This window comes from Schistocerca cancellata, chromosome 9 (genome assembly GCF_023864275.1).
Source record: "Schistocerca cancellata isolate TAMUIC-IGC-003103 chromosome 9, iqSchCanc2.1, whole genome shotgun sequence".
In the NCBI taxonomy this organism is placed as follows: domain Eukaryota; kingdom Metazoa; phylum Arthropoda; class Insecta; order Orthoptera; family Acrididae; genus Schistocerca; species Schistocerca cancellata.
In genome coordinates this window covers 299,139,182-299,164,630 of record NC_064634.1, presented here as the reverse complement: position 1 = coordinate 299,164,630, position 25,449 = coordinate 299,139,182, and the positions used below count along the sequence as shown (strand labels likewise).

Below are 25,449 nucleotides of genomic sequence, written 5' to 3'. Positions count from 1 at the left end.
TGCTAGAAACAGCATTTGGTCAGAATCACATTCTTCTTGTTATCCTAACAACCTCTTAGCTGTCTCAAGGCAATAAAAAGTTCCTCACTGGAAGCTCCATGTGGTGGCTTTTTTGGATGAGTTATATTCATCTGAATGAAGCATTCAAGCTTTGGTTAGTTAATGTCTTTGATAGTGGCCCAAACTTTCGCTGCCATGTACACAACACCTTTCAAGTCAATTTCTTTGCACAGTTCCTGAATTGTTTTCCCCTGTTCATTCCCGCTCAGTTCCATATGCAGCAGTGCCTGTTAGTAAGAGTTTGAAACTTGCAGTACAGCCTGGTCCCTCGGTTGGAGGACTGAAATAATATTTGAAGGCTAAAAAGGAACTTTATAAACTTTGTTTTCTCTTTCAAGTTAAATGTTTGAAGAATGACTTGTGACATTATCAATCAACAAGAGAGAATTTCAATAATTTTGATTTGCAGAATGTTGCTCTTTATCTTCAGCAATAAACACAGTGTCATATCATTCTATAAAAATGGTTGTCTTCATTCATGAATTCTTTTTGTTCTTGCAGATGAATGGAAATGCTTTTCATCCCCTTCAAGCACTGCTGATTTGTAGACTTTTGTATGATCATTAAAGGTAGCTTATATGTTCCGGTAACATTCCTGTTTATCACAGCAATTGTGTATGAGTTGGTTACCTTAAAACCAGGCAAATATATTTTATTTTTAGAAACTGGAGATACTGTTGGCATTTTCTTTCAGTATAAACCAGTTTCATTTGCATTGTAGACATTTACTTTATGTAGCCCTACTTATCAATTTGCCAGTCATGTCTTTTAAAGACACTTCGAAATGTTTAGCTGCTTCACTGTCATCTGATGGTTTCTTGTCCTGGATATCCACTTACCTAACTACATACCTAGATTTCAACCACATAAGCTAGCCAGTAGTCATTTCAAGATATTTTTCATAAATCAAAAGATCCATTTATTGCTTGTCCTTGGATAAGTACCTATATGTATAATGTGTTAACCATCACTATCTTGGTTTCTGAGGTTGTGGTACCATGGGACCTGAGAACACAGCTGTTTTTATCCAAGTACATACCAGATTTCACTTCTGTGCTGATGTGAGCCTGTGACAATGTCTCTTACTTCCAACCTCATCTGCCTGCTGTTCTCTCATTGGCTGTGAAACACCCAAGTATGTCACTGGCCCTTGCATAAAATTGTACTCTATCCTACGAAAATGTATACTACTGTCCAGTTTGAAAGTCAGCTACTAATGGATTCAGACAAATCACTGTTTAAACATCACAGATGTTCCTAAAAAGCCAAAGTATTCAGTAAATATTCCCATGGTTGGCAGCATGATGTAATTTGCTGCTGCTCGTACTCACCTTCCTGCACTCATCTAGTTTTGAGTCAATCATTTATCCCCCTCCAACCCTTCCACAGTGCTGTGCTTGAGCAAATGTGGAAGCAAAGACTGCAATATCTTCTAGAGCACAAGTTATATGTAAGAACAGCAACTAATACATAAGTAAAAGATCACAATCACAATTAAGTCCAATTTTTGAATTTTCGCTCACCCCGCGATCTACTGACAACTCTTGGTACTATCTCTATGATGGGTTTTGCTTCCGTAATTTATTTCACAACAATGAATCAGTTTAATATGATTTATTTCATTTGTTAGACATTTCATTCTGGATTACTTTTCTGTCTTGTTTCACCATGTTCTAAAGCTGATTAAAAGCTGGTAACGTCTTTACACAGTATTCTAATACATAAACAGTAACCGAATTTCTCATTTGCACACCACTTGGTAAATCAGTACAGTCTCTCAGTATGAGAACTGTTGTTGCAAACCTGTTCAGATACAAGAGTTTGTAACATTATAGAATTTATTGCTATTGCCTCTAATGTTTCACAAAATTATCAAATTTTAAGCAGAGCAAGAGACTGTTGTCACAGCTAGGTCATAGTTTCTCAGCTATTCCATGCACTAGGGCCGCTTGAGTCAAATGTCACTTGATAGTTCGAGTAATACCAATACTGTATAGAGCGCTTTGGCATATCTGGGATTCTTGAGCCTGTTTCCGAATATTGTTTGCTGACCCCTGCCCTTCCAAATTCTTCAAAATAAATCTGTGTGAGAGGTCAATAGCCAAAGTGTCATCTGTAAATATAAGAAGACCCCAGTATACTCTATTAAACAACATAAAACTTTTGACCCCAGCAGCAATAGTTCAATCTGTGAGTATAAGATGACCTTGTATTTTTTTAATGATGATTTTGGGAAAAAAAACCTTGTCTTTTTATAAGGTGAATTCGGTAGATATTTCAGCACTCTTTCACATTTGTATCGCAATATCATATCTGTCACCTTCATGTACTTCCTCTTGTCTTTCTATAATATTGTCTCCCAAGTTTGTTTCATCTATAAATTCTTTTCAACTTTCTGACAATCTACAGGCTGAGCTCTTAATATTCACACACATGCTTCTGTTTTCTCCAGATGTCCCTTTAATTTTCCGTCCTTCCTCTAACCATGTATGCTTTTGCAACCTTGTATTTGCCCTACACACATTTCTTCTTTGCTATTTTGCACTTGCTGTCAATCTCATTTCTAGATGTCTGTATTTCCCCTCCTTTGCTTCATTTGGTGCATTTTTATATTTTCTCCTTTCTTCAGGTAATTATCTCTTGTTTTATTCAAGGTTTTTTTTTGTTGCATATTTGATCCTCTGCTGCCTTCATTGTCATCTCTCAACACTATTTGTTAGCCTTTTCTTGTAGTCTTTTCTCCTCTTGCAGTCTGTTATTGCGTAATGGTCCCTCGAAACTCTCAACAGCCTGTAGTCCTTTAATTTATCCAAGCCTCATCGCCTTAGTTTCCTACTTTTCTGCAGTTTCTTTAATCTTCAGTTCATAACCAGTAAATTATTGCCAGAGTCGATACCTGCCTTTGAAAATGATTAAAATCTGAATTCAGAATCTCATATAGTCTGTCACCTTTCATTTTATCTGCATGTCTTCCATGTATGCAACCTTCTTTCTTGATTCATAAACGAATACATGGATCCAGTAGGCATATAAACTTGTATGACTTGGCGGGTGTTGGCTTCATGTCTATTTTGGCTAATATGCGATTCACTATGCCATGCATAGTAGCTCACTTATATTCCTACTTTCTTTTTCATTATTAGGCCACCACCTGTATTGTCCTTATTTGATTTTTTATATATTAATCTGACAGGAAGCCATGTTCTTACTACCACAGCGCTATATATAATTATAAATAGCTTTAACACTGTAGGAAAAGACAGATTGCTACTTCCCATGAAGATCTCTTTTACTGAAGAAGACTGTGGCCAAAAGCTTTATATAAGTGTCTTTTTACTTGTGCCTGTCTGCAGCATGACATATCTTCTTTACAGTAAACAGTAATTTCTCATTTCTGAAATTGTTGATAATCCTACCTGGTGTTTGCATTGTTTGTAATGTAACTTCAACCAATCCATTTCCCTTTTAAAATTGTCTCACCTACCTACATGATTAAATCCAACATACCACACTGTTTCATAGAATGCAAGTTTTGTTTTTCCTTATGAAAATCTATTCCTTAGTAGTCTCTGTATGGAAATACAAACAGGAGACGGTTTGTCCTCCAGAGTAATTTACCCAAGAGAGTGCCATCATCGATAAGCCACACAGTAGATAAATGCCCTTGCGAGAAGCAACTACTGTAATTTCTCCTTGCTTTCAGCTGTTTGCAGTACCAACATAGCAAGGTCTTGTTGGCTAATGTCATAGAGCTTTTGGAAAAAGCTGCTAGGGGCATTTCAGGAACCTCTGTGCATACACTCCTCTGTACTGGCTGGACCAACAGTGTGGGTTCTGCAGTATCAAGCAGGATGTATACACTCTGGGAAAACCGGGAATTTTTTAGAATTCTGGGAATTTTTCATTGTTTTGGTTTTCAGTTAAATTTTTGTAATTTTGATTGGTAAGAACTGATACTCTAACAAAGAATGTTACTTTAGCCCACTACTGCAGAATAACACAGCAGGAGTAAACCATAAATGAGAGAATAACACCAAAATAAAACTTCCACTGCTAAGAAAATACACTATTTACAACAACAAAACACACTCCGCACAATAGCATTTGCTGATGGCAGAATGAGTCAAAAGCTTTAGAATGAAGAATGAGAATTCTTCATAGCAACAGATTGCTTTCAATGACTGTGATTTTTCAGCTGTTTGCATTCCTGACAGGTCACAGGAAAACACTGCAAATCATGGTTTGAGAAGTGTTAATTCCCAAGTAAAAATTTCCTTTTACACAAAATGGATTATGTTACATGTGAGAATGTGCAATGAATTTCTTTAATTGCAGAGCATTTGACTCTCTTCCTAAACTAGACATCTTGTGGACCAGCCACTTACAGAAATTTTGGGCCTAAAAGACCAGTGATTTATGCCATTATTAAAAAACTTACTGACACATTTTTGTTTGATGTATCGTATACATAACACATGTAAACGAGTTCTTGAGCAGTTTCACATGTAACTGGTGTTTCTATGGAAAAGTCGAAGTGCTCAACACAACATGTATTCAGCCAAATAACCCAAGAAATGTTCGGTGCACAACAATGAAATAATCCTGCTTGTGAGTAATAGTGAGCTGTTGCAATTTAAACTGTGCTCTTAGGATCCTGCAAAGCCGTACCATCGGAAAAACAGCAATATGTTAAAGTTAAGTTTAGCTTGTAGCTATATTGTATGTATATTAATTTGAAACATTAACTTTTCCTGTTTGTCTGTTCACACTACTTAAGTGATGTTGCTGTTGGCTGACTACAAAATGTATTGTAAGCTCTGAATATCTGCTGTCATTAGCTTGCGAGATCACATGGCTTGAGCTGTGATTGGCTGACAAAAGTGCAGCATACGGCACAATCTCAATTTCACTGCTTTGGAAGATACTATGCTGTGTTTGGTGGAATTCTTATTTATACTTTTGTACTTTGAAAATATGCAGAGTACATGTTATGATGCATCAAAGATCTTTCCAGAACAAATTGATTTTTGCTGGGAAGTCCTACACCAGCATATGAAACCTTTATCATTCAGAGGATTGATTAAGTTTTACAGCTCTGAGGGAAAGTTTGTATTGTCACTTAACATAGAGAAAATTTACTGTCACCTGGGGTGTAGCTTATTTTCATGTTGCACTGGATGCTGACTTCACTGTACTGGTGGGCTAAAAGTCTCTACCCATCATAACCCATAGAAAACAGTGTGGTAATTTTGTTTGTTTGTGATAATTACAGGTACAAACACAAGAGTGAGTTGCTATTAAATCGAATTTCTCTGACAGAGTTAATTATTGATTCTAACCTGTCGTGAAGATGTTTTCTAATGCAGAAAGTTTTTGCTTTAAAAACTTGATACAAAGGTGATTATAATTTGATAGTAAATGAGTGGAATAAGAAATAAACATTTTCACCTACAAGGAAGGCTGTCTACAGTTTACAGAAACGTTTCGAGAAAACAGGATCTGCAGCAAATTACCACAGGTTAAGTAGGCTATCAGTAAGTGATGAAACTAAGTTCAGAGTTTTACAAGTTGTTATACAGACCCCCTAAAAAGTCTGTCCATAGGTTGTCTTTTGAACAGGATATTTTTTGAACGTCTGTGCAGAGAATTTTACTTAGGCCAAATTCAAACTTCACATGCCTCATCTGATATATGGGCTATTGGAAGACTGACTTCAGTAATAGGCTTCAGTTTTGTGAGACCATGTTAAATAAATTAAGAGAATGTGATGAAATGTTTTCTAAGATAATTTGGAGTGATGAGGCAACTTTCAAACTATCAGCCCATGTCAACAGACATGAGTGTATGTATTGGTATACAGAGAAGTGTAGAATTATTTTTGAGCAGAAGTTAAATGAACATGGTGTTACTGTTTGGGATGTTATCTCATGCAGTGAAGTAATTGGCCCTTGGTTGTGTGATGGAACATTATCTGAAGGTAGCTACCTAGAAATGTTTGACAATCCGTGCCATCCCGGGACTACAAATATCCTACGATGACTTCATCTTATTTTACTTTCAACGTGATGGAGCCCCACTGCATTACACAACATCTGTGCAAAATTTTGCTGACAAGCTATTTGGTGGTAGAATTATTGGATGGCAATGGGAAATAGAAATGCCACCCAGATCACCTGACTTCACACCAATGGATTTTTTTCATTTGGGGTCACATTAAAGAAAGTGTGTGCTACAAACCCACGAACAATTGAGAATTCGAAAGAAGCTGTTTACAGCACTTCTGAAGATACTGATAGTATAAATAACTGTGTAGTCAAGTATGTGTAAGCATATCAGATTGTCTGACTAAATGTATCAACAAAGGTGGAAAACATTTCTAGAATGACTGTTATAAATTCTTCTGTAGCTCCAATAAAGTTCAGAATTTCAATTTTTTGTATGTTATTGAACAAAGTTACAGTGGTAAGTGACTTTTGGCCCACCCTGTATGTTTGTGTACAATGTTTTTAATTTTGGGGTCGCTCATGACTGGAGACTTTGTAGGCAATGTTCATTTTTATTTGTACTTCTTTCCTGGCCTTATACACTACTGGCCATTAAAATTGCTACACTAAGAAGAAATGCAGATGACAAATGGGTATTCATTGGACAGATATATTATACTAGGACTGACATGTGATTACATTTTCATGCAATCTGGGTGCATAGATCCTGAGAAATCAGTACCCAGAACAACCACTTCTGGCCGTAATAACTGCCTTGATAACACCTGGGTATTGAGTCAAACAGAGCTTGGATAGCGTGTACAGGTACAGCTGCCCATGCAGCTTCAAGACGATACCACAGTTCATCAAGAGTAGTGACTGGCGTATTGTGACGAGCCACTTGCTCGGCCACCATTGACCAGACGTTTTCAGTTGGTGAGAGATCTGGAGAATGTGCTGGCCAGGGCAGCAGTCGAACATTTTCTGTATCCAGAAAGGCCCGTACAGGACCTGCAACATGCGGTCGTGCATTATCCTGCTGAAATGTAGGGTTTTGCAGGGATCGAATGAAGGGTAGAGCCACAGGCTGTAACACATCTGAAATGTTACATCCACTGTTCAAAGTGCCGTCAATGCGAACAAGAGGTGACCGAGACATGTGACCAATGGCACCCCATACCATCACGCCGGGTGATAAGCCAGTATGACGATGACGAATACATGCTTCCAGTGTGCGTTCACCGCGATGTCGCCAAGCACGGATGCGACCATCATGATGCTGTAAACAGAACGTGGATTCATCCAAAAAAATGACGTTTTTCCATTCGTGCACCCAGGTTCGTCGTTGAGTACACCATCGCAGGAACTCCTTTCTGTGATGCAGTGTCAAGGGTAACCGCAGCCATGGTCTCTGAGTTGATAGTCCATGCTGCTGCAAACGTAGTCGAACTGTTCGTGCAGATGGTTGTTGTCTTGCAAACGTCCCCATCTGTTGACTCAGGGATCGAGACGTGGCTGCACGATCCGCTACAGCCATGCAGATCAGAAGCCTGTCATCTCAACTACTAGTGATACGAGACCATTGGGATCCAGCACAGTGTTCCGTATTACCCTCCTGAACCCACCGATTCCATATTCTGCTAACAGTCATTGGATCTCGTCCAACGCGAGCAGCAATGTCGCAATACAATAAACCGCAATCGCGATAGACTACAATCCGTCCTTTATCAAAGTCGAAAATGTGATGGTACGCATTTTTCCTCCTTACACGAGGCATCATGATGATGTTTCACCTGCAACGTCGGTCAACTGCTTTTTGTGTATGAGAAATCGGTTGGAAACGTTCCTCATGTCAGCACGTTGTAGGTGTCACCACTGGCGCCAACCACGTGTGAATGCTCTGAAAAGCTAATCATTTGCATATCACAGCATCTTCTTCCTGTTGGTTAAATTTCGTGTCTGTAGCACGTCATCTTCGTGGTGTAAGAATTTTAATGGCCAGTAGTGTATGATCTGCAAACCGAAATTTGTGTTTATAGATGCAGTAAATTCTATTTGTTTTTAGATTTCTTTTTTTTATTTAACAACTTTGTTTTTAATGTTCACAGCTCAGATGTGTGTTTAAATTTTCAACTTTTAGAATTTTGTTATGAATCAGTTGTAAAATAGCTGAAAATGTAGGGGGGCAAGATTTCTGTGTAACATTTGTGCAAATTTCAGTACACCTATTGTTGTAGGTCTATTGATTACATTATTTCATATGTATTTCATTTGTTGAGTACTGTTGTCTCCATACTTGGTATTATTGATAGGTTTATACTGTTGCATAAATTTCTGTTACTTTTCATATGCTCTCTCTGTATGTTTCCCAAAATGTCTTTCTTATAGGTAATCATTACACTTGGCGGAAGGTGACTACGACAGTTCACAATATAATAGTTGGCAAGCTATGGGTTGATCAAAGTGGTGATATGGATATTATCAACCATAAGACTGGAGCAAAATGTCATTTGAAATACATCCCATATAGCTATTTCACCAGGGATGTTCAGAGAAAGGTAACTTATGCATGTGCATATTTCAGATTTTTTTCCACAGTATGTTCAGATTAAAATAAATAGAGACATTTAAAAAAGTTCATCATAATAATTCTAAACATCCATCCCTTCCCATGCTACAAACCCACAGTACCGATTAGGAAGCTCTGGAACGCCTTGGAAAGAGCTTCACATGGGATACTGTCCAGAATAGGAAGCACACTCTAAATGGATTAAGCATCACCAAAATGCTCTCACTTGAATTTGGGGAAGAGCTTGAAGTCTACTAGGGTCAAATCAGGTGAATACCTCTGTTTTGGCCAATATCAGCAACGGAACAACTCTTCTGTTGGCTGGAAAATGATGACAGAGAACATACCTGCACCTCCACAGATTTTGTGTACAGAAAACAAATTGTTTTCAACCAGTACAAAGAAATCTGCTAGTACAGGAAACTTCAGCCCAAATAATAATGTAGTAGTTGGAGTAAGAGCGCATCTAGTTCTCGTGCAAAAATTTTGTCGTAGAACTTCTTGAACAGACTGTGTGTATGATACTGTATGCAACAAACAAGCAGTTACATGCAGCTGGTTGACATTTATATGACAATGGAAAGTCCTTAATGGGATAAATAATTGAAGGAGTAAAGATATATGGTTGATTCATCAATCTGCACATAAAGAAGACTGAGATTGTTAATTTATAGATGAGTACTACTTCAGAGCTAAAATACACATACCTGAGTATACGTAACCTGCCACCCCCACCACACACATGCCCCCCCCCCCCCCACCCCCACACACACACACGTAGCGAGTGCTAGATCACACTGTGCCAGGACTGTGTCCCAACTGGTGTGAGAGGTTGTTAGATGGAGTAAGAGGGGGAGAAGGCTAGTTGGGAGTGATAGAAAATATTGGGAGCTGGAGGAGGGTGATTGGCAGCTGAGAGGAAGGGGCAGCAGCCATGTGGGGTAATAATCTGCCACCAGAGAAATCATTCTGTCTTCAGGCAACACTTGTATGTAGTAAACAATGGTGGGGAGAAGGGGATAGAGGAAAGGAAATGGGAGACTGGAGAAGAGGGTGTGAATGCTGGAGAAGTGAAATTGGGTTCATGGGGCAGAGCTGGAGGTGAGTGTGGGGTAGGGGTTTGAATAAATTGAGGACAAGAGGATTCTGGGAGAACATACCATATTTTACAGACTGTAAGACACCATGGAGTATAAGATGCACTTTAATTTGTAAGCAGTTTAAAGAAAAACATTTTACCATTTTTATTATTGAGTTACAAAGCCAGACGAAAAAAAATTCTTAGTTTATAAAACCAAACTGACCTTTAACATCTCTGAAAATAGTCATCTGAACTTTTTTCCTCTTCCTTTTCATTGTTGTCTTCTTCACTGCCATCGAGACTGTTACTGATACTGTATTTCTTGAAAGATTTAACAGTAATGCCTTCTCTCACTCTTGACTATGACTCTTTTATCTACTGACTCACTGGTTTGATTGCCCGCAACATATGAATGCCTTTTATTTTTTCCATTTAGAAAGTAGCTACTAACAAAAATGTTGTACTTTTACCAATAACACAGATCAATTTCAATTCAAGTTCACTGGCACCATAGATTGCAATGAAGCATTATGGGCTTGTCAGTGTCCAGGTTTGTGATGGCAGAGTGGGAGGCAGGCAGTTTCAGCAAACTTATGAATCTCCGCAACTCATATTTGTTGCATCGGTGCGCTGCTGCTGCTGCCGCCCTTTGAATCCAGTGTTGCCAGATAGATTTTTCCCGTGGCATCAAATATATGGCCATTTCTAAGACTGGTGGGAATTTCATATTAATTTCAAGTATAAAATGCACCTGAACTTTGAAGCTGATACCGAGGGATCCACTGGACCTGCATGGCCCACCCAGGACTGTAGTGTTGGCTGCTGGATGAGCCTCGACATGTGCTGCCCAGTCAGCCTGTCAAGCCACATTGGGGCTTGCTGGGCCAAGCAGTGCCCCACCAGAACCAAAGTGCACCCATGCGGCTTGGCTGTTCATCAAGTCGTGCACCCGCTAGGCATCATACTGTTGCAGGCGTGAAACAAAATCTCTTCGCAAGCAGTTTTTTTACTTTTGCACAGTATTTACAGACACAGTACTTTACCTCTAGTTGTATATTAAAGTAACTGATGATTGTAACATCAGCAACAATATGGTTACTTAAATCTCCACCATTGCTTGTAATTATTAAATCAACTTACTGTTACGTGCATGTGAACAACCTCTGTACCTTACGAAGCGGGGAAAGTAGTTAATTTTACTAACGGTCATCCTACTAATTAGCAAAATTTTGTAAGACTAACCTAAGTACTTAAAAAATTTTATTGACTAACACGGGTGTAAGGTGGTTATATTACAGCAGAACTGTTCTTAAATTGTATGACGTTTATTTCTTCTCACCAGGTACACCTTACCGTAGGCAAAGTCTGGCTTCCAGCTGTAGTAGTTTATTTAAAGAAATCTTGTTAAAAAATCAACTGAAATTTATGACTTCACGGACCAAATATAAACCTGTGTAATGTACAAGACTGTGTGAATCATTTAGTAAAAGCCTTGCAGTTTGGGAAATATGTCTAAATTCCAAGCAAATTGAGTGCTCAGATACCCTTCACGATTTCCTAGTAGCAATTTATCATTCTTCAGACCAAAAGTCGAGAATAAAATTTAAGAGCATGTGAAGGTATTTGGAAAAGTTTCACACTGTGTCCCCCCTCTATCTAGTAATTATGACTGTATTCAGAGTCACTTGGAAAAGACAATAATTTTGGAATCTACATGATGTGTAAATTGAAATGAGCAGCTACTTAAAACTTCCATTGATTAACAGAAAATAAATCTTTGTCACCAATAAATTTCTGTTAAGTTCAAAGACTGAGCTTCCAATGCTATCAAATAAAGCAGTAACATGTTTATTACCTGTCTCATCCACATACCTGTGCAAAAAGGCTTTACCTTTTACACATATAAAAAAAGAAAAAAAAAAACAGAATCAAACTTCACAGCGAAAATAATTTGCAACTGTCTTTACCTTCTGTGGTTCCTGATTTCAGTGTTATGTCACGTGCAAAGCAGTCATATCCTCCTCAATGAATTCCGAGGAAGGAGTGAGCCAGTTAGTTCCATAATGAAAACTTTTAGATTAACAGAAAAGTTATGTGTACAGTAAAGGAAACAAAAGAAAAATTTGGAGTAGAAATTAAAGTTCAGGGAGGAGAAATAAAAACTTAAAGGATTGCTGATGACATTGTTATCCTGTCAGAGACAGCAAAGGACTTGGAAGAGCCGCTGAACAGAATGGACAGTGTCTTGGAAGAAGGATATAAGATGAACATCAACAAAAGCAAAACCAGGATAATGAAATGTAGTTGAATTAAATTGGGTGATACTTAGGATTTAGATTAGGAAACAAGACACTTTAGTATAAGATGAGTTTTGCTATTTGGGCAGCAAAGTAACTAATGATGGCTGAAGTAAAGAGGATATAAAATGTAGACCGGAAATGGCAAGAAAAGTGTTTCTGAAGAAAGAAATTTGTTATCAAGTATAGATTTAAGTGTTTGGAAAATATTTGTCTGGAGCGTAGCCATCAATGGAAGTGAAACACTGATGATAAACCTTTTAGACAAAAAGAGAATAGCAGTTACAGAAGAATGTTGAAGATTAGGTTGGTTGGCAATGTAACTAATGAGGTGGTACTGAACAGAATAGGGAAATAAATTTATGGCACAACTTGACCAAAACAAAAGAAGGGATCGGTTGATGGGACAGAAGAATGTTGAAGATTAGGTCGGTCGATGATGTAACTAATGAGGTGGTAGTGAACAGGAATTGGGAGGCAAGAAGTATATGGTGCAACTTGGCCAGAAGAAGGGACATATTCTGAGACATCAAGGAATTACCAATGTAGTACGCGTGGGAAGTGTGGGGCATGAATATTGTAGAGGAAGAGTGAGTGACAAATACAGCAAGCAGACTCAGGAGGATGTAGGTTGCAGTAGTTACTCTGAGATGAACAGGCTTTCACAGGATAGAGTAGCATGGAGAGCTACATCAAACCAGTCTTTGGATCGAAGACAACAAGAACAACAGAAAAGTGTAAAATACTTTAATATTACATATGAGACATACCCATTGTGCAAGAGCTTCATCAGCCGTTTTCATGTGGTACAGGTGAAATGTAAAGCATTATAAAAAAAACATTAGGGCTATTAAACTGTTTGCTTTCAATTCAATTGCTTCCGTGTTCTGGTTAGTACATTTTTTTTTTTTTTTTTTTTTTTTTGTTACATCAATCATTTTTCATAAAGCATCATTTTTCTTTGTAATTGATCAAGTATGCCCCATTCCTAGCGTATCAAACCTTTGTTTCTTGAAGGAATGCAGATAATTCAGAAAGCAATTCTACAAGTGTGTGGCCAGTTAGTCCCATCTCCCAAGCACTGCCTGTTTCCTGATTGAACCAAGCCCAGTTGGCACCTTGGCTCAGCTGTGTACATGAACAAGCCGCAGGCCTTGATAGCACATTGCAGCTCTCACACTCCGTTGCCTGTGCAGCTGAGTTAGACTACTTCCAGTGCGGGCAACGGGACGGAGCAATCGGCTGCTCCCACCCTCCCCCCCTCTCTGTCTCTGCATGTGTGTGCATGCCACACATCAGTTTACATTATTTTAAATTCTTTATTTGTGTGGGCACAGTGACCATAGTTACTGTCCAGTTATGAGAGGTATTTTAAATCTTCCTTTGTTATAGCAAAGTTCTAATAGGGTAGAAGTACTTTTGGATTAAAGGAGACCACTCAGAGAAAAGCAGAAGCATTGAACCATCAGTAGGCACACACAGAAAGTTACACTCAGAAAGACAGCAGTTTTTGTTTATCTTTGTGTGTGCCTACCAATGTTTCATCATTTCTGCTTTTTGGTGATTGGTCTCCTTTAATCCAAAACTATTTAAATTTGTTTTAGCGAGAACCATAACTACATATTTTTCAATATGGCAAGAGATGGGGGTGAAATACATTACATAGATTATTATAGTATGTGTACAATGTGGATAGCTCGAATAATCTGTGTGAAGACAGAACATTTCGTAGTAACTCCAGCTACAGGAAACCTAAATTCCTTTTTCAGGAACTGTAGCAGATTGATTATGTAGGAGAGGATGTGGAAAAAAATTGTCATCTTGTTCATTGCTGTATATACACTATTGCATAGGTTACACTCTTTTTCCTCCATCAGTGTGATGTTCTGAATATGATGGAAGGCAATCTGCGTGCACTAGGCAGGAAAACACGGATATGTTGGTGATGTCAATTCTCTCCAATTTTTATGTTCTTAAAGTTCCAACCAGAAAATCCAGGTTGGAAGGAGAGTTCAACACTTGGAGTCTTCTTTGTAGCTTACTCTTATTATGTCACAGTTTGTATGCACTTGCTGTCAATTATAAATACATTGTTCATTTCACCAATAAAGGTTAACATTCTAAAGTCAGTAATTTGCTAATTGTTCTGAGTAGCTTCCCACCTATTTCACGCTGTTCCAAATTTGATGTTCACTATGTATGTTTTTTGCTCATTCATTAATGCTGTTAGTGAAGATTGCATTTGTACTGGAACTGATGCTGCTGTATCACTGCTATGCCATGGAGAAGTGAAACTGGTGTGTGTAGAGGTGAGTAGAGAAGATATTCCATTCATTTTCTTTGCACGCTTCCCTCACTTTGGTTCAAACCACAAGTGTCAGTTGTCAGAAGTCTATATCTTTCATCTGGCAATCTATGCCATCAAACAATGCTATCTGATACGTGTATATCCTGTGCATTACAAGGCACTGACACGATGGATAAAAACTGAAGATATCACATTGCATAACAGATTCTACAGACAGAAGTGTGTAACGACTTCTTTCAAATGATTTATGTCTGCAAAACGGAATGTGAAAATATTTGAAATTCTTCTTCTCTCTGAAATGTTTCTGCTTATGCAGCTTGTTGAGAGCCTCTCCCAAGCTTCTCCCACAGTCTGTGATTTAGCATCTCCTCCCACAGCAGTCCTCTTTGATTCAGATCATCCTTCATCTAGTCTCTCCATCTTATTTGTGATCATCCAATTGGTCTTTTGTCCAGATTGTGTCCATTGTAGGGCTCTTCTAGAAATGTCTCTGGTCTCATTCTTTTAATGTGGTCAAACCGTTTAAGCCTATTACTCTCTAAAGTTTCTTTTAGGGGCTTGATCTGCAGTGTGTTTTGTAATGTTTCATTTCTTATCGTGACCCTTCTTGTCTTACCCAGGATCCCGCATAGGAAGTGAATCTCTGTTGTTTGTATTCTGTTCAGATCTTTCTTTTTAAAAAGTCTAGGTTTCTGATCCATAGGTCAAAACTGGTAGAATATGTGACGTGTACATCATGATCTTTGTTTTAGCAGGTATTTTCCAGTTTATAGTTTGTCTGATACACAATAATAAAATTTTGAACAGTTTTATATTCTCACTGTAAATTTGCTATTGATGTTTACTTTCTTGTTTAATTTACTTCCCGGATTCTTGAAAGCATTTACTTCTTTGATCATTTTTCCATTGCAAGTTACGTCCTTCATTTTTTCATTTTCCCTGCTGACTGTCATTACTTCACTTTTTGTTAAGCTTATTTCCATAAATGCTCCTTCAATTACTCTCAGCCAGATATTTAGTTGTTAAAATTTTTGCCCATTTTCTTCCCAAATCGTCACATCATCTGCTGCTGAGCCTTGGCTTACTTTCGTTGTGATGTTGTCCACAGCTATATTAAAAAGCTCTGATGAGAGCACCCTTCCTTGCTGAACCGCTCTGCCCATTATAAACCATTCTGATTTTGTACTGTTTATTACAAAACAATTCAGGCATTTTTGTACACGTTTCTGATTCTCAATTGCATTGATTTTGACAGCTACAGTCTATTCCGACCTTGCCATCTCTCTTCCCTTCTAACAGTGTCATAAGCCTTTTTGTACACTGTGTGATCAAAATTATCTGGACACATAAATTTTTCATATTAGGTGCATTGTGCTGCCACCTATTGCCAAGTATTCCGTATCAGTGACCTCAGTAGTCGTTAGACATCGTGATAGAGCAGAATTAGGGGCTCCGCGGAACTCGTGCGCTTCAAACGTGGTCAGGTGATTGGGTGTCACTTGTCACGTCTATATGCAAGATTTCCACAATCTTAAACATCCCTAAGTTTGCTGTTTCTGATGTGGTAATGAAGTGGAAATGTGAAGGGACACATATTGCACAAAAGCTTACAGGCCGACCTCATCTGTTGACTTAAAGAGACTGCCAACAGTTGAAGATGGTCACCCGAGAATTCCAAACTGCATCAGGATCCACTGAAAGTATTATGACAGTTAGGCGGGTGATGAGAAAACTTGGATTTCATGGTCGAGCAGCTGCTCATAAGCCACACATCACGCTGGTAAATGCCAAACGACGCCTCGCTTGTTGTAAGGAGCGTAAACATTGGATGATTGAACAGTGGAAGAACATTGTGTGGAGTGACGAATCATGGTACACAATGTGGTGATCTGATGGCAAAGTGTGGGTACTGCGAATGCCCAGTGAATGTCATCTGCCAGCATGTTTAGTTCCAACAGTAAAATTCGGAGGCAGTGGTGTTGTGGTCGTGTTTACTATGGAGGGGGCTTGCACCCCTTGTTGTTTTGCATGGCATTATCACAGCAAAGACCTACATTGATGCTTTAAGCACCTTCTTGCTTCCCACTGTTGAAGAGCAATGCAGGGATGGCAATTGCATTTTTCAACATGATCGACCACCTGTTCATAATGCACGGCCTGTGGCAGAGTGGTTACACGACAATAACATCCCTGTAATGGACTGGCCTTCACAGAGTCCTGACCTGAATCCTAAAGAACACCTTTTTGATGTTTTAGAATGCTGATTTTGTGGCGGGCCTCACCAACCAACATCGATACCTCTCCTCAGTGTAGCACTCTGTGAAGAATGGTCTGTCATTCCCCAAGAAACCTTCCAGCACTTGATTGAACATATGCATGTGAGAGTGGAAGCTGTCATCAAGACTAAGGATGGGCCAGGACCATGTTGAATTCCAGCATTACCGATGGAGAGTTCCACAAACTTTTAAGCCATTTTCAGCCAGGTGTACAGATACTTTTGATCACATAGTTTATATATGAATGTGACTACAGTGTCTTTCCCAACCCCCATTACTTTCCTACACCTTGTCTGGCTGTAAATATGGCATTTACAGTTGATCTCCCAGGTCAAAATCCTTGTTATTCTTCTCTTAGTTGTGGTTCTATCTTATTCCCGATTTTCTATAAAATGGTCTTTTCGTAAATCTTCATGCAGTGGAATAGTAGTGCTATTCCTCTGTAATTCTCATAAGAGCAACTTGTTACCCTTCCTAAAGATAGGTGCAATTATTGCCTTTGGCCAATCAATGGGAATCTTTCCATATGTCCATACTATCCTCATTATTCTGTATAGCCAATGAATTCCGATAGATCTTGTGGCTTTGATCATTTCCACTGTGATTTTATCTATCACAGGAGCACTGGCATTTTTCATTTCTAATACAGCTTTCTCTATGCCCAACAAATACAGATCATCTTTTTGTATTTCCTCTGCAATGGTGGTGGTTTTTTTCTTTTTTGCAAAACTATTTCTTCCTGAGACATGAGTTTTCCTTCTTTATTGATGATTTTTGAAGTATTTTCTTTTCACTTGCTTCTGTTACCTAATACGTGGTGTAATAGCTTCTTGTCATCCTTAAAATTCTCTTCTTATTCTTTTGTTAATTTTGATCTTAGCCAGTGCTATCATTTACCTGCTGCACTACTTAGTCTTTTCTATTTGTCTTTTGTTATATTCCATTCTGTTTTTGAACCATTGTACAACTCTCTATTTCCAACATGGGGTTTCTTTGTGTCTTACTTTTGTTGATGTCCCTCGACATGTTTCCTCTGCTTTCTTGACTAAGGCCTGTTTGAACCTCCTCCATTCTTCTACGCCCTTCCTCTTATCTTTAGGGAGCTGTGTCTAAATCTTCTCTCTGTATATCACTTCGGTCTCAGGTTCAGTTTCCAGCACTTGACTTTAGCCCATGTGTACCTTGAATTTCTTTAGTGTCCCCAGCAATAGTTTGTGGTCTCGATCGAGATTAGTGCTTGGTATCACTTTCAAATCTGATTTCTTCCATCATTATTATATAGTGTATTATGGATTTCTGTTTCAAATTTCAACTGTACCTGGTAAACTTGTGAACATTTGTTTTCTTATACCAATAAATTATCCATTTATTTCTCAGACATGTGTCTAGTTATACCTCACCTTCCTCATTTTTGTTATCTTCTCTGTGGTTTCCTAAGACTTTTTCGTATGCTCTTCTGTCGTTCCCAACTGTAGCATTACAGTCTCCTGTAATCATAGTGTGATTAGATGTTACAGCAGTTTAGTGATAAACTCTTCCTTCTCGTCTGTTTTGCATCCTATTTGAGGAGCATAAACCTGGACTATATCAAAACTGTTTCATTCCATCATTACCTTAACTGTAATTACTCTGTTTATATTTCCCACATTAAATACTTTGTTTGCCAGTTCTTGAGCAAATATTACTGTGACACGATTTCTTCTTTTGTCTCATCCTGACCATCACGTCTTATATCCTTATTCCGGCACCTTACTACCAGTCCCTTTCTTACTTCGCTTGCTCCCTTTGTCCGTGTGTTCCTGTCTGTCATTGTCCATGTGATCTGAATTCTTGCATTCTTTTCTATGACACAACATTAATAGTGCCAACTCTTACATATTTCTATGGACAAATTTGTATCTCATCAGGACCATGATGACCATTACACCTGACAGATCTATTCGAAGGCTTTGTCACTTTCAGTCCTGTCATTATTCCATCCTGGATTTTCCATTGTTGAGCTCTGTCACTTTTGGTATTGATTTTGATCCGAAACTTATTTAATTATTGGAAGTGAGTAGGGTATCCACTACTGGGCTGCTGGGCCTTTTGTAGCTTCACCAGAGTCACATTGCCCATCATTTTTCATGGCTGCTGCAGAGCCTTCACAGCTGCCGTAGCAGTTTTGGGGCCCACACAGTTACCACTGTGCCTCACCTCTACAGGCAGTCCTCGTCTGTAGTAGTAAAATACACTATTACTGCCAAGTTGTTAATCATAAAGTCATTTCACTTATGATTATGTAAACATTTAAGCATTTGTTAACTCTTCGTATTAGTACTTTTAACATTGATAAAAAGAAAAAAAATGCAGGTATTGTGCACTCCACATTTAACTGTGACAAACATGCCAGCACATTCATTGTATGCTGGGTGGCTGTTACGGATAAATTTTTGGGAGGAGATAGAGAAGATGAAGCCAGCAGGAAAGGAAACAGAGAGAGGCCAGTGTTCACAACTTTTTTCTGTACATTGTCTTAACAGCACTTGAACTATTCTGAAGGTATACAGTGAGTCACCATACGTGAGTCACCACTGATTTAGTTATTTTTTGGGGAGTCAAATACTTTTGTGAAGGAAGACAGACAACTCAGGTCTAACCTAACGTTATAGTTGCTGAATGGATGTGTGTTGGAAAGCAACAGCTCTAATCATGGAAGAAATGTTAAACACCACTAGTATATTTATGAAACTTAAAAGAGGGTTTTAAAAAACCTAAGTAGTATGCATGTTTAGTAACTCATGATCTGACGTGTGAGACCATGTGGATAGTAGAGTTTAATATTGACAAGACTTTGATGTCAGTAACTGACTACAATGGGAACTTTTAGATATTATTTCATGAGTGAAAATTTTTGCCTAAGACCCTTGAAATAAAAAGTTAGTGTTCCAAGTGGGCTGTTGAAATGTCCTTCAGGCTTAAGTATTGCAGGTACAGGCTATGCTGAACATACATGCAGTAAATTGTACCTCTGGGTAAAAGAATAAATAAGGAATTCTGTTGGGCAGTATGACTTCATTTAATTTTTTTTCATTCTAAATCTGAAAGTTCATGTTTAAAGTCTATTTGGAGACTGGGGGTCACAATGGACAGTTCAGAAAGAAGACTTCACTAAGGGCAAGAAGAGACTGAAATCTGTTTCTAAGTAATTTTCCACATCTCCAAGTCCTATATTGAGTAAATAAACAGTTATATCTTTCAATTTGTTATTTCTTAGGCACGTAGTGTTCACCCTACAGTGTTAGTTTTCAGCAAATCATTTTCTGTGTTAGTATATCGTAACTCATATCCTCCTGAAATTCTCATACTAAACACATGAATAAATAAATAAATAAATAAATGTAACAGATCAAAGATATATCAGCAGTGTATCAGGAATTCTACAGCATTGATAAGTAGTGAATAATGTGTTCTTTAAAAAAATTGCTTGTCTACAAAAACATGCAAGCAGTATTTAACTGCAATTTTTGCTTGGTATGGTAGTGACTACTGTAGATTTGGACTTCTGCAGTACTTCTGGATACTATAATGGGATACTTTTGTGAAGGAAATAGTCTCCCTCATCTGAATCAGTGCATCATTTCTATTGTATGCTAATGATCCTAATGTGGAAACTACTTCTCTTCCTCATAAACAGGGAAATTCAGTCTACTGACCCTTAGGAGGGTTGTGAATCGTTAGGCTTATTTTCCTTGCAATTTTAAAAAGGAATTTGGAATTAGACTTTGTGGGACAGCATGCAGGACAACATTACTTGGGGAAGTGAGAAGTGAGGAAATAAATGTTTACTGAAAAGACCTGTCCCAAATGTCATTAGAGCTGGCTATTGTTAGTTGATCAAGAAATGTAGGGAAACACAATTAAATACTGTTGAATTAAAAATGTGGAAGCTAAGGCATCAGGTTGATCTATGAAAGCATCTTGAAAGTAATATATTGATTGGCATTATACTTTGTCTGTGTGAAGTGATCTTGATTAGTCACCAGTGTAGTTGATAACAAAAGACATGCCTTCTTTGCTGAACTGGCCTCATCTCATGTGCTGGCCCGTGCCACACAATCAGTCTGTCTGCTACTGCTATGCAGCAGTGCTACTTAGCCACTGCTGGAGTTCTGTTATTCTTTGCTTTATGCTGTCCCTATTTCTACATATTGTTAAACAAAACATCACAAAAGATAAATTTTGGGCCACTATCAAATGGACACATAGGTTATAAACATTTTGTTTTTAGCTGGGGATTCCTTGAAACACTTGATTAGTGATATTTGTCTCAGCCGGCTCCGTTTTCGCATTGCAGAAACAATATTGTAAGATCTGCTGAAAAACCTGAGAAAATATGCCTGATGACTCTTGGAAAGAGATCTGATATATATTAAAATTTGACTAATTTTAGGTATGAACCTACAACAGTGTTTGTCTACCACTAAAATAATTTGAGTGACAACTGCATTCCACTTTGAAATTCATTTTCTCAGTACCTCTGTAGTAGAGCTAGTGAGAAAGTCTTATTTTGTTTTGCAGTTCCTTCCTACCCAAACCCCCATTAACAAGTTTTGTCTTTGTGTATCTTGTCTGCAAGATGCTGAGACACCAAATTGCTGTGGTTTTAATAACTAGTGATCAGCTGATTTTCGTTTTTGTGTTGCATGATAAACATTGCTATTATTTGTTTATGTTCAGTTTGCATACCATTATACTTTCAATTTGAACATAATTCCCAGTGCTTTGGACAACATATACATACCTTTCACTTTGATTCCAGTTCATTGGAAGTACCATAATTTAGAGTCCTTTTGAATGACATTGCATCTAAAGTTCATATGAACTGGACAACAGAATGAATGCAAGTTTAGTATCGTCCAGTGATTGTTTCTTCTGCTTTTTGGCTTTTTAATTGAAGCACTTTTATACCACTGTCTAGTGTAACATGGACTGCCATTCTATTGTCTGTTATATATTACTATATATGATATAGCTACCAGTGTATAAATTGAGTTTGAACGAAATGTGTGTTACACACAAGTGAAAATTTGGACCTCCAGAACTACACTGCATTTGTACCTTAGCACTGGTGAGGAGTGGAAATTTATCAGTATTAATGATTTACTGAAATACTTAATGGTGTTCAGGAAGCAGTTGTGTTCCAATAGGTGCTGTGTATTATTTAATGTATAGCAAACTAAATTCCAAATATAAATCAAATCATTGTAAATTTTACAAAGGGAAACCAAGATACATATTACGTAGTTCAAAGCCGTGGATGGCGAGGGGATAAAGTGGGCAAGAAACATACAAAGAACTTGAAGCAAGAAAAGCAAAAATTAAAATAAATACAGAATAACATTTGGTAAAAAAGTAAAATGAATTTCAGATAATGTAAACATTGTACAGTTATATCCATAGCCACAGTACAAATTATCGTTGGTGAACTTGTGAATAGAGTTGCACTTCACTGGCTTGTGTTCATGAATGAATATTAATATTATAGAAAAAAGTACTATAAGACTTCAAATTAAATATATTTTTACTGAAAGAAAGCTGTAGTTTGCTGCTGTTGTTCACAAGTTTGCCATGAAAGTTCATCTGTGATCTCAATATGCAACATAATTGCACTATTATAGGTGACAAAATTATTAATTGACAGACCCATATAAACATACCAATATCATTTGAGGAAAAATTCTTGGGATTATCGTTCCGAGTTAGTAAAGTCAGAAAATTACACCAAATTCACACACTCCAGTATCTTTGGAAACAGTATGGTCTAATCCCACTTCAAAAGACTTGTCCAATCTGTTTCTTTGACCCTATCTTCTTCCAGGAACCTAATAGCTGCCTGATAACACCACCATACTTCGCATATTCAGTTTTGTGAGTTTAAACTGCTATTACTTATTACTACAACAAAACTACCATCATAAAATTGTCTGTCCCTGTGATAAACTGTGTCTACAAAACTCAGAAATAAAGCTCAGTTTCCCAGTCCCACTGAAGCTACCTTCCTTCTTCCAAGATTGTCTGTGACTAACACTCTTTTTTCACAAATTCAAAGCAACTTCTGAAATTTGTAATTATTTAGACTTCTTAAAAAACTGGTGCTGTATAAGCAGAATGCTTGGTTTTATTTTTGCCCATGAGCATTGTCATTGATTAGCCTCTCCATATTGCTAATAGCACCCCTTCATAGACACATTATATTTGGCAAGCGAACAATCAGGAAAGGTAATTGATATCACAAAGCCGCTCTGTGGATCCATGTACAGAAAGAATTTGGTAGTGCCGTACTATGCTTGTACTTGGAGAAAAATCTTCCATTCCACTCAGGCTGCCAGTAAAGGATTATTCAGTGCCTTTGAAGTTCAGAAAGCTTCCCAAAAATACACCTGAGGCTCTTGCCTGACTCAACTATTACAGCAGTCTGGCTGTGATTAAATAATTACTCACTCCAACAATCCATCACTGCCAGCATGGAAAAGATACAGAACTGTGTTGGTCTTGTATGTAAAATTGAATGATGTTGAATTAAAAGAAAAATTAAGACAAAACTGCTAATAACTGAAGTGTCAGTTTCATGATCTGTATGTTTCTGCCATATAGTATTGCAATATGTATAAGCCTATAACTGCTTCATTAATCTGACATTTTACAAAAATTTGAAATGACCATGCTTTCCAGGTAAAAGGCTGTGTCATGGATCAAGATGGCAATGTCAAATGGATTGTATCAGGTACATGGGACAATAAGATAGAAATTGCACCAGTCACTGGTTCTCAAGGTAGCCTAGAGAATCCAGTGTTCAAAACTGGTCCATATCAACTTGTCTGGAAGAGAAGGATGCCTCCGTAAGTGGATAAGTTGCAAAAAAATTGTTTTGTATGCTATGAAAGATTTGCATTGGTACTGTCATTATGTTTTTGTTAACTCACATTGTGTACTTCTTAATTACAAGTGTCTTTCATGTTATAATATCATAGTAATCTGTCCCAGTCATGGTATATATTGATTGTGTAGCATCACCCTCACTTCTAATACAACACAATATTGGCCAGATAAGTGTATGGAAAATCTGTTTGTTGGTGCAGTATAACTCTGGATCCCTAAATATTAAAAAGAACTCATATTGAGTGAATCTGATGGTCATCTCACTGGTCTGAATCAGTCTGGATAATTTCAAAGAATTTGGGACAATCCTTGTTCTAAGATTGTAATCATTTGTCTCGTTGAACATCCCATTGTATTGAGTGAGTTCAAACAGTAAATGGAATAAAGAAGGAAAACTTCATGCTTTTTATAATAGCATGCACTCTGGTACATTCCATTTGTAAATGTGGAACAATTTTTCAAAGAACACGAGACACACACTGTGTCTCTCCATTAATATGGACCTCACAGTGGATGTGCCAGATGTAAACGTCAAATGAAGAAAACTATTTCTGTTCAGATGTGGAGAACAAAAGACTTTTAATGAAGAAATTAAAGAGCGCTTGTGTAACTACCTTATCCATTTAATGGTTGTGGTCACTTCATATGTGAAAATTAGTGAAGAGTTGAATTACTTGTCATGACTGGGTGGAAAGCAATTGTAGAGCGGGGAAAGAAATAGTAAACCATTTCCGTCTTGTTTGACATGTGGTTGGGTCATTTACTCAATATAATCTTAGAATACGACTTGGTGGGTAACTGTCCCAAGGACCAGGGCTCAATCTCAGATCAGACCTAGGATTTTTTTCTGGCCCTTATTGCTTCTTTCACCTCTTGTAACCATTTGTGCGTGTTAAAATGCCAAGTAGTGCCACTGTTCAGAGACTCTGCCAATTGTAGGTCCCCATATAATATGCTATGTAAGTAAGTTCAAAAGTCAGAGGGGTGAAAGGGCATACCATTTCCAATGGGACCACTCCAAGTAAAGCACTGTGGTGTTCAAACTAACCTTCGGGTTAGAAGACAGCTTTAGCTTCTGTGCTTAAGTCTTTGACGTAGGTCAATAAGCTAATAGGAACCCCTCCTGTTTGAAATTGAGAGTGGGTTCGGATATCTTAGTTAATTAAACACTTAAGTTCCAAAGATAAAACACATTCTCGCAACTGTGGGCAACTCAACACTCAATGCACATGAACAGATCTGAACTGGACTGTCAGTCCATCATGAATAATTTATATTTACCTTTACACACAGCATTGTAGATTTGGACAGGTACCTCTCACTGTTACTTGTCAGTATCTTTTTCACAGATACAGTGGTGGAAATCAGTATAAAGGCAGAGTTCCAAGGAAAGTAATAGCACAATGTCTGAGGCGTAGATGTATCGAATTTATTATGAAAGTAGTTGATACATAAGAGACAAACAATCGTGATGGAATTACATAGTGTCTTTCATAACGAGTAACACAAGGTTTTTGCGTTTTCTGGATGGAAACTCATATAAAGGCACTCACTGTCCTGTTGTGTTATTGCATTGTTAGTACTTTGCCCATCCTCTGTTATTCCTAATTACCTCAAAAATTCTCTTAGACATTGATTTTGTTAGGATTCGTAGTTCTTGCAGTAAAATTGATGCCCACTCTTCTCATATTGCTCTTTTCAGCTCACATAAGTTCACAAAATGTCTTCCATTGTGATAAAAATGACTTGCACGAATTCCCAAAAGGTTTTTCACAGGGTTCGAATCCAGGTTACGTGCAGGACAGGGTAAGACATAAATATCTTTATCTTCAAACCACTTTTCTGCTGTAGCTATAGCATGCACAGATGGATCATTTTGTTCAAACAGTAGACTTACATCCCCTATGCCGTCATACATTTCAATCAGTTTTGTCTCTAGCATCTTGTTGTACA

At 37.8% G+C, this 25,449-nt stretch overlaps 1 protein-coding gene across 2 annotated transcripts in view; it reads left to right on the top strand.

Annotated features, from left to right (window-relative positions):
• LOC126100286 (oxysterol-binding protein 1) overlaps nt 1-25,449 on the top strand; it is a 328,991-nt gene that overhangs the window by 277,459 nt on the left and 26,083 nt on the right. For both annotated transcript variants that reach the window (XM_049910887.1, XM_049910886.1), the window contains 2 exons: nt 8,433-8,602; nt 23,290-23,456. In XM_049910887.1, the coding sequence (XP_049766844.1) occupies nt 8,433-8,602; nt 23,290-23,456 (337 nt within the window). The remainder of the gene's footprint in view (nt 1-8,432; nt 8,603-23,289; nt 23,457-25,449) is intronic.